At 44.2% G+C, this 12,124-nt stretch overlaps 1 protein-coding gene across 11 annotated transcripts in view; it reads right to left on the bottom strand.

Moving 5' to 3' along the window:
* KALRN (kalirin RhoGEF kinase) overlaps window positions 1-12,124 on the bottom strand; it is a 463,005-nt gene that overhangs the window by 92,938 nt on the left and 357,943 nt on the right. For 10 of the 11 annotated variants that reach the window (XM_074548811.1, XM_074548812.1, XM_074548810.1 and 7 more), the window contains 2 exons: window positions 2,921-2,950; window positions 1,079-1,325 (listed from right to left, as the gene is read on the bottom strand). In XM_074548811.1, coding sequence (XP_074404912.1) covers window positions 1,079-1,325; window positions 2,921-2,950 — 277 coding nt within the window. The remainder of the gene's footprint in view (window positions 1-1,078; window positions 1,326-2,920; window positions 2,951-12,124) is intronic. The other variant, XM_074548813.1, reaches the window with a different exon arrangement.

Below are 12,124 nucleotides of genomic sequence, written 5' to 3'. Positions count from 1 at the left end.
AGATCCTCTTACAGGGAAAGTCTGAAACTCTGGCCCTATAGCAATGCTCTGTCCTGGGCGTGTGCCCCACTCCCAGCCTCCGCAGCGGGAGGGCAGGCAGGGAGCGAGCACAAACTACAGCTCAGTTTCAGTGCTTTTTCTCCAAACAAACAAAACCACCAAGCCTAACTTGCTCAAGCAACAATGGATCAAATTCTATTTCTCTTAATGCTGAGTGGAAAAAGAATTTAAAAAGACAGTTCAGGTTGCTGGCTTCCAGTAGGGAGTGGGATGATAGGAACCTTTCCTCCCTGGACATTACGTGTGGTGTGCATGGCCAGAAGGGGGGCCATAGCCAAAGGAGACCTGCTCTGGCCACACTGACCTGAACCAATCCTGGTCTATCAGTCTGGACCATCTCCTAAGCCTGGTTGCATGGATGCTGTATGTGGGACACACATTGCTCAGAACAGAACATCAAGTAAAGAGGCCACAGACACCACAGAGACAAACAGTATTCACCATTCGTTGTGAGTGAAGCCCAAGCTCTCAGGATAATACCAGAGATGTGTTTTGTTCCACATTGATTGTAAAGGATTCTTTCCCCATTGTACTGTGCCATTACACACAATGTCTCCAGTTCACAAAGTAGCAGAGTGTACCAGTACTCACTGGTGGCGTCTTTGCATTTACAGACGAGGATATACTAAAAGAACATGAACTAGTGTGCACTATGGCAATCATAAAGTAACAGATCCACAATTTGGGGCATCCTGGGCGTGTAGACAGCATGGCTTTCTCTCATTCTAGGCCTTTAGGCACTGAAAACAGTCCCTCTGTTGTTTAAAAGTCTTACTTTTATCCAGAATCTCGAGACAATGATTACCACATAGCAGAAGACGCACATGTACAAACATTGATTCACGGACATGGAGTCAGGCTGGTGCTGTGCCCGTTCACAGGGACCTGGGAACAAAACTCACCAAGGACTGAACAGCCTTTACCCACTGACTGCAGGAGCAGCCCAAGCAGCTTTGCACTTACATGATACAAAAGGGAAAACCCAAAACAACCTTAAACCAGCTGGGCTGCTGCCTACCTTTTCCTGAAGGGAAGAAGCAATCCATCTCCACGCTGCTGCGGGAATGGGAGATGCAGAGAGCGCTGCTGGGCACCAGACCCTCCTGTGGTGGGCTCCTCTCCGTGGTCCTCACCAAGCACCAGCCTGGCCTCTCACTGGGCCTCTCCAGCAGCTCCACTGTCTGCCCCACCTGAATGCTCAGCTCGCTGCTGTGGCCCGCTGTAAAGTCCTGGAGCACCACAGTTAGTTCACACCCTCCAGACAACTGCCCAGGTCCAACAGGAAAAACAGAAACAAAAAAAGAAAAGGAATAGATGTCAGCGAGGGTAGGATGAAAGCAATCATCTCTGCATCATATTTACACTGGCAAAGACAGGATTTGTGTTCCTTAGAAGCCAAGTTAATAATTTGTTTTGTCAAAGTTCAACACGTTGTGCCCCTGGTTTCTTTTACTTCTTATTGATTTTGCTGGGCTGAAGTGAGACAGCACAGCTACCCACCCAGTAACCTTTTGAATGCCAGCTGTGGGGGAGTTTTTGAGTTGTGAATCTTCTAGCTGTGAGTGTCCATCAGAAACCCTGAGTGGTTTTTTGTTGCTTTAATTTCTGGGGTCACTTTCTAGCTTGGCAATAGCCCAGGATGTCTCAGGGCTGTGCTTCATGGTGTGACAAATTCCAGCTCATCCCTCTACAGCATAAGTGAGGCACATTCCCACTGGCCACCAGTGCAGTGAGGAAACAGCTTCTCTTTTCTTGGAAGACAAGAAATGTACCCTCATCTTCCCAAAGCTGCTCTAGGGACCTCTTGGGAGAGTAAAATCCTGATGGGACAGATCAGAAAAGCTCCTCCCATGCTCTCTGATGGAACCCAGAGGTGTAAATATATAAACACACAGTGATTGATTATATGCTGACTTTCAGGATTTGTACCTAGGAATAAATGTAACATTTTACTTCCGTACTGAGAGCTGGAACTGCTGCTTTCCTTCAGCCTCACACCCTGTGACTCTCAAAGGACAACAGTGGTCTGTGTAATCACAGTCTCTGTATATCCAGGGACTGGGAATATAAGCACCTGTGTGCACATAAATAAGTGATTGTACAGATTTTTTTAACAAAGCTTGGGGTTTCTTTAATGGAGTTGGATCTCAGGGTTGGATCCTTGTATGTCTAAAAAGGTGTGAGAATGAATCTAAGTTTTTCTGGCCTGAGGAATCTTTCTTAATGTTCCTCTACAATCCATTGTAGAGGAGCATTAAGAAAGATTCTTAATGTGGATTTCTTGCTGTCTGCCTGTTGTTAGGGACCCTCTTTCTTTGTCCTGTGTGCTGCATGCTTTCCTGAGGTATGCAGGAATCTTTGAGGTCCTTTTTCCAGTGGCAAATTTGATAGAAATTTTGACAGAGATTAGTTCACTGATTTTATTCAAAAGTTACTGAGATGAGGATAGTAAACAAGCATAATACTATAAACTTTCTTAGGATATGAAGCTAAAACCAAGGATATTATTCAATAATTTTAAATGAATGACTTGTAAACCCAACAGAATTGGAAGAAACCTTGTCAGATGTGGAGCAACTGTGGGTTCAGTAAAACCTGGGGTCTGCTTCTCAGCTTGAATGGGGGAGCCCTTGAGGAGAGCACACACATCTCTGTAGACTTCACTCTTGAGCTGGTACAGTCTCAAACTCCCTTTTCTCAGCCCAAGCAGCCCCCAGTACACACTCCCATGGGAACAGCCTGTCTCCCCACTCAGTGGCACAGAGGTTTTGGTGTCATTGCAGATGTGAAAGAAATCCCACTCACAGGGCTGATATTCACAATTACAGAAAGGGGTCAGTGGACAAGGACTGGTTCTCACCTGTCCTGTGTCTCTGCCGTAGACGAAATGCTAGATTTGGGGAAGAAGAAGGAAATATTTCTCTGAAAGATTATGTGTAAGTAAATAGAAACAAACAAACAAAACAAACCATGGCAGCTGTTTGAGGCTGTTCAGACAAAATTCTGGCATTAATCCTGGCAGACAGAGCTCAGTGCACTGATGGAAGTGCACAGGAGGTCAGTGTAGCACCTAGCTGGGCAGCTTATCAGCAAACCCACCACTCATCATGTTGACAATCTCCCCATAACTGGAGAAGAGACATTCACAGGGATGGTAAGAATGAGATCCTGCTATAATATTTGCTGAGGTTTCTTTGCTATGGACTAATTTGAGGAGTAGGAAATCTTCCTGGCCCAAAATAGTATATAATTTGGCATGGTGTGGGATATTTAAGACAGGAAGAAAAAAACTGATTACTTCTTGCTAAATACACAGACACATCTTACCAGAAGTGATGGATTTCTCCTAATTCTTCCACTATTCCATGCTAAGTAAACTTTCTGCCCCCCAAATTATGCTATCTAAGATATCTTTTCTGAAAAAAATCAAATCTCTCTTTCTTTTAGGGGAAAATGTGAACAAATACTCGGCTGTACCAGCTTCTCTCCCACGGAGCTGTTTAGAGCATTCATGCCCTGTCCCGGAGCACCACTAGGTGTCCGTGTTCACCATCACACAGCAACTGAATTTGCCATAAAGAATTAACTCTTGCTTGTCTCCGAAGTGCTAATCTAAGAACAAGGGGAGGTGCAGTGCCTGGGCATGAAGGAGCTGGTTCAGACAGCATCCCCAGACTCATTGCTCTCAATGATATGGGCAGAGGATGTTCCAGAATATTTTAAAAATTGTCTTCAGATAGTTCAGATAGAATTTTGAAAAATAAGTAATTTTTATTGCTTAAGCATGAAAGGTGAAACAGCCTGGGAATATTCCAGGGAAAAAGGCCTGATCAAGATGATACCTGGGAAAGTTTGGGACAAACAAGGCACTTTCCAGGGAGCATCAGGTGGGAATTGCTGCCCTAAGCAGCTCCCTGCCCTCCTCTCTGGGGCTGAGGGACAGCTGGCCTCACATCAGTTTATGGTAGGCCTTGTCACCCTTCCAAAAGAACTGAACATCTGGGACACAAACAGATGCTTCAATATGGGCAGCACCTGTAAATTTTGTCCCACATGACCCTCAGGTACCTTCCAGCTCTGTGTGCCTGACAGGAAGTGATCATCCCCTGGAGGAGCTCCTGGGCACCTGGTGTGATCAATTCTGCCTCAGCAGACAAGACTCTTGCCCTCTCCATTTCAGATCATACCTTTGATGGGTGAGGGAGGGAACTTGCTTCCCTCAGCTCCCTTGAGGCCTGAATATCCCTGAAGTCAAATCAATTTATATCATCTGCTGCTCCAGGATCTGCTGCATGGAAATGTGGACCAGGGCTTCCACATGCTCCAGCTGACTAGCAGGAGCCAGTGCTAAAATAACAAATTTCCAGGGAAAGAGCTCCCTTTGGCAGGTGGAATTAAGCAGTTTCCCTTTTACAGGTAGGTGCAGGTGGTAGGTACAAGCAGTTAGCTCAGGGAGGGCCCATAGATCATTTTTAGGTGCCAGTTCCAAAGAACAGAAAAGGAACAGATCATTTTTAGGTGCCAGCTCCAAAGAACAGAACCCTTCCTGTTGCCCAAGGGCTTCCAAGTATTTCCCAGGCTTGTTCCATGTCTTACATACCACCACACCACAAAGAATATTTTCTTACTAAATTAACCCACAGCAAAGTAATCTCTCTGGAAAACTTATGATATACTGATATACATACAGCTTGTAAGCCACTGAGGAATAATGCAAATACATCTGGTTCCCGATGACAGAAATTATTTCACCTGCAAAGTGATCACTCAAGCTGTTAGTTAGTTACTTAATTTGTTTTTAGAGAACAATTTTCCAACTTAAGAGAAGTATGTCATGCTTCCCTCTATGCTGGAGCATGGAAATAGGAATACAGATGGACTGCTGGTTTCTCACACATATTGCATTTGTTTTGGAAAGAAAATAGAGAATGCCCTTGGGGTTGAAATTCACAGGTAAATGGCTTCACATTTTAACATATAATGTTCACTTTTATTATTCCTGTGATTAAAACCACCATTAAAGCCACTGACTGGATACATTTAGAACCCAGACAGCACTCTAATCTGTATGTGGCACAATGAGACACATTAAAATAAAAATAACAATGCAACATGCCTTTGCAGAGCACAAGGCATAACTGAAAGATCTGACACAGGGACAGATCTAACAAATTACACAGCAAGCAACAGCCTCAAAATCAGGAAGAAAAGGAAATGGCAGAAGCAAATAGCAAAATATAATGAGGAAGCAAGAGGGCCCCAAGCTGTCTGGAGTGGCTGTATGTCCTGAGAGAAGCTGGCAGGAGCCCCAGCCCATCTCCACAGTGCCTGCCATCAGCAAACCATCTCCCATCCTCTGCCTCCATGAGTTCCTGGGCTAGAAAACATCACTGTCCATTCAGTGTGTAAGTGTTTTCAACAGGTTGTTTTAACCTAGTGATCAAATCTGAGCTAGAGAGGAGCCCTGCCCATTCAGCAGTGCGGGCAGGGACCCAGGCACAGCCCTTGGGAGCTCCTCTCTGCTGCAGGATGCTGCTCACAAACCTCAGAGCATTGATGTGAGCAGTTTATGGCAGACACTGACTCTGGGTAATGAGCTCTGTCCCTCACATGAGCCTTCCTGCTCCTGGGAGCACCCACCCCAGTGCTGTCAGCTGCAGCAGAGTGAAACACAAACAACCAAAACATCCCAGGCATGGCCACGTCCTGCTGTGGGGATGGCCAGGCTGCTCCAAGAGCAGGAGCCAGCCCAGCTCCAGTGACCAGCAGGCACTGGTCAGTGCAGGGTGACCATGGGATTGTCCTTGCTGAACCACAGTGTGTGTGCATGGTCACTGAGAGTGCATGGTCACTGTGTGTTCAGGGTCACTGAGTGTGCAGGGTCACTGTGTGTGCATGGACCATGGGATTGTCCTTCCTGAACCGCAGGGTGTGTGCATGGTCACTGTGTCTGCATGGTCACTGTGCACCTGTTTCATTTGCAGCCACAAAGCAGCAGCCAGAGGAAGCAAGGCTGAACACCAGAGGCAAATTCATCATCATAGTGCAGATGGAAAACACCTACCAAGTCACAGGCTGTCCTTCCTTCCCTCAGATAAATCCCTAAAATAGATCTTAAGTAGTACTAAATGCACTCCAGGTGAAAGTGAAGTGGGCATGGTTAGTTTCCAACAGGGGGAGCAGGTATTTGGAGGTGGGTGTCTGAAGTCTGCGTGTTTTGAAATATGCCAGCACTGCTGTGGAAACCCACACAAGCTGGTTATTTACATCTATTCAAGAGGACACAGAGCTTGGCTAGTTTAAACAAAGCATTTTGTGTGCTGCAGCACTATGGCCTAATATAAATTGCTAGTTTTCTGTTGCTTTTAGGCTTTCTGCCTGTCTGCTTCTGGATGAAAGCCAGTTTTGAATAGAAGCATTAAGTCACCATAAACAGCCTATTTCAAGAGGGTGAGAGAGGCAGTAGGAGCAAGAATGGGATTTGCATTCTTATCAAGAGATTAAAAAAGTGAATAAAACCATTTGGATGTTGGTTCAGTCTGCACTGAAATAAATCCAGGAGCTGTCAATTTAGCTGGGGGATGGACGTGAGAAATCTTATCCCCCGTGGAGTTCTTTGTGAAAATTTCTGTAATTTCATCGAGATTTTCTTTTTGCTGGGAGGTTAGAGAGTGAGAGATCAAATTCAGAAAAAAGCCTTTGAGGAATCTCAGTGCTAGAGAATTGCTTTAGTTTTTTTCCTCTGTAACAGGCTCTGTTTGGAATGTGAACTCTGAATCACCCATGTCTGTCACTCTAAAGCCTCTCAGCTCTAAAGGATGCTGAGCTCTGGCAATGCTGGTGGATGTTTTGTTGCATCTAGCCTGATGCTACGTGGTTCAGGGCTGTTTCTGTGGAGACAGGCTGTATTTCAGGAGCTGTGGGCTAACCAGGAATAACCTGTTGCAGTCAGTAGCATTGCTCTGACTCATCTGAGTCCTTTTCAGTCCTCAGGCCCCACTACCCATCTTCCATGAAGATGGAGTTGGTGCTTCCCACTCTTTCTGCTTCATCTGACTCAACAGAGAGGATCAGGGCTTCAGGGGAAGATCTGTTTATATTTAGGCAATTCATCAGCCTCATGGATGGGATAATGGTGACATCCAATGGGCTAAATGTACCATCTTTGCTCCTCTCAACAAGGAGATAACAGAGGCATCTGGGTGTGCAGCATTATAAATGTAAGCACAGCAGTTGTTCCACAGCAGGAGGAAGAGACAAATGGCATGTAGGACATATAAATATGCTAAAGGAAAGGAAATCTGGTGTTATGGTCTCATGTAGCACATACCTTTCCAGCATCTCTTGCTGGAGCTCCTACTAGACGACCATATCCTGACTGCTGGATTTTGGACTCTGGCACATGCTGACATCTGCAGAACAGCTTGAATGGAGCTGTCTGAATTATTTCTGGAGCCTTTTTACCAGAAAGTAAGACTAAACTCGATCCAAATGAAACAGCATTTCTAGCTATAAAAATGCTTTTGAAGATAAAGACAACCAGATCCACTTTGTTTCATGCAACAAATTGAACCAGAGCATGCCTGTGTTTGATCTGAGGGTTTTCTCATGGCATTTGGCTCAGAGAGCTGGTACCCAAATTCCATTCTTTTCCCTTCCCTTGAGAAGCACAAAATGGAGCAGATATCATCTGTGCTCCTCAGTAACACACAGGCAGCACATCTGGCTCCAAAACCCTTTGGCTTTGGAGGCTGAGCAAGGCAGATGGCTGAAGCCCTCCAAGGTAAGCCCCACCTGCTGTCTTTTGCAGCCACAAGATGTTCTAAACCAACGCAGGGTTAATAAAAATGCAAGAATAGACTGAAATCAGGGAGCTGACTAGCTGTTTTCTTTCATGTTTGGCACCATTTTGAACCAGGGATCAAGAGTTCCAGTCACAGATGATTCATCAGACACCAACTCCTGGGACACTCCTAGCAAGTACACAAAACCTGATCATGTATTCTGGTCAGGAACTTTGTTAAACACCTCCACGTTTAAGCAGCAGAGGCAAGTGTGCACAGTAAAGTCTTTTTTCACAGCAGATGAGTTTAAAATAGAAATCCAGCTGCTGGCATCACATACCTGGTACTGAGGGAAAAGGAGGATTTGAGTCTGATGGAAGCTTTAGAAACAAAAGGGATAAGAAAATGAGCCCTTGAAAAAGGTGGGTAATATGAACATCTGTCTATCTGATTGGGGCATTCTGCCCTGAGCAGAATTTTGAGAAGGGAGACCACAGAATCTTCCAGAAACCTCCCTCCTTCCACAGTGCTCCCAGCTAAGTGTGACCCCCACTATTTGTTTCTCTACAAGGAACCTACAGATTCCATGATATCAACATCAGGAAATAATTATGTCCTTAATTAACCACTTCAGCTTTTCAATTACACCAAAAGGAACCAGTTACCTGAAGAACTGTGAACAAGGGTTCACAGTAACCAGAGGAGAAATCTCAGATGGCTCTCTTGGGAAGGAAACAAATGATACAACAGTAAATTAAAAAAGCACAATAAGGCCACCTAAGAATGCTTTAGAACAAAGTAAATCTCAGTTTGTACACTAGATCAGATTTGCTTAATGCACATATCCCCAGATTATATTTCCTTTATAATCTGGATGATTATTTTAAATGGGTACATTGCTGTCTGCACAGTTAATGACCTTATGAAAAGTGATAGAATTTCAATCAATACCCAAGAGATTTCCCTCCCCTTGTCAAGTAAAAAGTAGACAGTTCTAAGACAAGAAGTTGTGGATTGCTTCAAAGCTTAGTTTTTCTAGTCCTGCTATAAGAAGTGAGGGCTTGAAGGCAGAAAAGGGAAAATCTTATATTCTCTTCCTCACCTCTGCCGGTATGCAGAATCAGAATTTAGTAGCCAAGTATCTCTGTGGTTCAGACACAAATAAGACTGATTACATTAGATAGGTATCCTCTCCAGTGACAGCCATGCCCATTAGACCCTCTGCTGACCTTCACTGAGCTGCCCCAGGTGCTCTGGACTCTCCTAAATCATCTCCCCTCCCCTGCAATGAATGCTGGATATCTGAAGGCAGCAGGGATGGGGAGCCCAGCACACAGAAACACAAAAGACTGCCCTCCTGCCTGGTAGCATCATAGCAAACCACAGCACCCCTCCTTCAGGGATATCAACCCCCTCAAAATGGGTGGGGATCTGCACAGAGAAACCAAAACCATGATGAAGTACTTACAATATCCTCTGATGGTTTTTTTGCCTAAATTGATGCATTCACAGAACAGATGTTTGACATAAAAACTGGTTTTGTTTTTAATTGGAGGAGATTATTTAAACTATGTCTTAGCCATATGGTCCTGTAAGCCTGACTCCCCTCTGCCATTGCTGGAGAGACCAGCTTGGCATCCCTCTCTGTTTCCAAGTCATTTCCTCTTTACAGATTTAATAGCTGCTATTTTTTTTCTTATTATTGGTCCCTAGGTCCCATTACTATAAATCAGAGCCTCAGGCCCAAAACTGATTCAAAGGTGGATTTGGACAAGCTGCTTTGCACGATTTTCAGTACTAGGTTGGTTTACTAGAACATAAATGGAAATGCAGATGTGAACACAGAAAATGCATTGGGGGGAATGGTGACAGTGAGTGGTGCTCATCTCTAAGCTACTGAAGGAAGACCTGGTTCTGGCTGGCACATTTTCCTGCCCCTTTTTCCCTTGCAAGTGTCACAATTTTCAGAGGCACTTAGTACACACTAGAAAAACCACACATGTTACCAAATGACTGATAGAAGGTGCTGAGTGCCAGACAGGCTTCAGGATGAAAGAATGTGTGATGGCTGAGGGCATCCTAATGATCTGCTTCAGCTCAATCTTCCCATTAATCATCACATAAAACCAGGCCACTGCTGCTGCAGATAGGCTGCAGGGCTGAACTCTGCTTGAAGCAAAGCCAACTGTGAGTGGGAGAGTTTGCAAAACTGTTGTATACCAATACCCTCAGATGCTGTTTGGCACTGAGGAAAAAAGAACTTGGGAGAGATGATCCCTTGTGTTTGATTCCTCCCTACTGCTTGCCTTGCAGACTGCACCCTCTGAGCCTTTCCAGCATTGCTGCAGGATCTTCAGCCCATAATGGGTTGCAGCTTGATTCCCAACAGTTAAACCCTGGGGTTTTCATTCCCTTTTCCATAATACTGCCATTTACTTGAGGTGACCTCATTTGCCAAGTGATGTAACAGTGTGCATGATCGAGCCTGGCACGTTGAAGCAGATGTTTCAATGGACACAGAAACAGTATTATGAAATGAAAATATTGCCTAAAATCTGAGCAGCACCAGAGATTACAATGGCCTTTATGAAGATCAGCTTACCTAAAATAGCATTGAAAGGCCTTTGGCTGCAGTCATGTGCTTCCCTCCTAAAATGAAAGATTGTTACTTGTACTACTGTAATGTGACTCCCAAAGGAACCAGCAGCTGCAGGTTTTGAATTTTATCATTTTTGGCCACTCTGTTTGACAGAGTTGACTGAAGCATGCTCAAAGGACACTCCTCCCATAAAATTTTCTTCTTTAACTCCAATAACAATAAACGGTTGCATACTTTTTTTTTTAATGTGTGTGTTTTGTTTTAGTTTCTAACAAGGTAATAAATTCTATTTCAAAGAATGTAAATCCAAAGAGTTTGATAATTGATCTCACTTGCTTTGTTTCAACTGAATAGAAATGCTCATTGAGTCTGCCATTTACATTTTATGTCATGTCATATTATCAGGGAGGGCTAAATGTGAATCAATGAAATTCAGCACAAACAAGTAGAATATTGAGAGGAGCCTGAAAGAACTTGCTAGGTTCATTTATCAAAGGTTGAGCAGAATAATAAGGTCTATTGATAAGCACATTCCCAGCCCCTGCTTAATTTCTTTCCCTGAAGACACTTCCAATAAAATTCTCTGGCTTGTGCAATCACTGTTACATGTAAATTGTTCCCGGATGAATACATTCATTTCTGTTCTTCCTACACTCAATTCAGCCAATATGGAAACCTCAATTTTCACAGAGAGGGATCTGTGTTTATTCACAATACTCATAGATGTGCTCTTTTCTTCCCTAAAACCATATTTCTCTTTTTGTGCTCAATGCATGCAGAGGGAGGTGATACGACCTGAGCTTAAAACATCCTCAGGGTATTTGACAGGGTGTAATGCAAGAGTGTCTAGGAGAAACAAAAGATTTTGGCAGCAGAGTGTAACATTTTCAGCCTGAGATGCAAGTACACTTAATGTTTGTCAATAGCACATCCAGGGTGTCTGAAGCCATGGGGAGGACACATCCAGGGCAGCTCAGTCACAGAGCTGCTGCTGGGAAGGGACAGAGCCTGAAGTCAGTGAAATTCAGTGTGAATTGGACACTCCTTCCTTTGGGTTTCTTTTGCAAATCCTCGACTAAATCTCCATCTTATCCTTACTTGGCAGATATAAAGATATGTGCTCAGGGGAACCACATTTAATTTTTTGCTTGTAACTGGGAAAAAATGTCAACTATTAGAAATTCTCTCAGAAACACAGTGAATCCATTGCATTTGACAGTGGCTCTGAATTAGTTTATTTCAGCTTGAATAGTAAGGGATTTTGTGGCATCCTAGGTTCAGGAGGGATGGCCAACAGGAGCCCATGCATGGAGGGACAGAGGCACTGGCAAGGAACAGGGCTGTGGGAGCTCTGGACTGCAGTGATGGAGGGCAGAGAGCAACACAGGGACCTGGGCTAGGCAAAGGAAAGTGGGGAACAGCAGCAGTGATTATCAGCCAGGCTGATAAACAACTGTAATGAAACTGAGCAACTCCCTTACACAACTTTAATTCACTTTGAGATCAAGTTCTCAAGCTGCATACTGGAGAATCTTAAAATTAAGGGAAAAAAAACCTATTAACCTTTGTTGCTTTTGCTTTAACTCCAATTCTTATTACTCTTACATTGACAGCCTGCCTGCCATGCTTGTGCCTGTAGCAATTAACATGGCATCATCCCACCTACTTAACCTGAATATCC

Source organism: Zonotrichia albicollis, chromosome 10 (genome assembly GCF_047830755.1).
Source record: "Zonotrichia albicollis isolate bZonAlb1 chromosome 10, bZonAlb1.hap1, whole genome shotgun sequence".
In the NCBI taxonomy this organism is placed as follows: domain Eukaryota; kingdom Metazoa; phylum Chordata; class Aves; order Passeriformes; family Passerellidae; genus Zonotrichia; species Zonotrichia albicollis.
The sequence above is the reverse complement of the archived record's forward strand: the minus strand, read 5'-3'. Positions and strand labels throughout refer to the sequence as shown.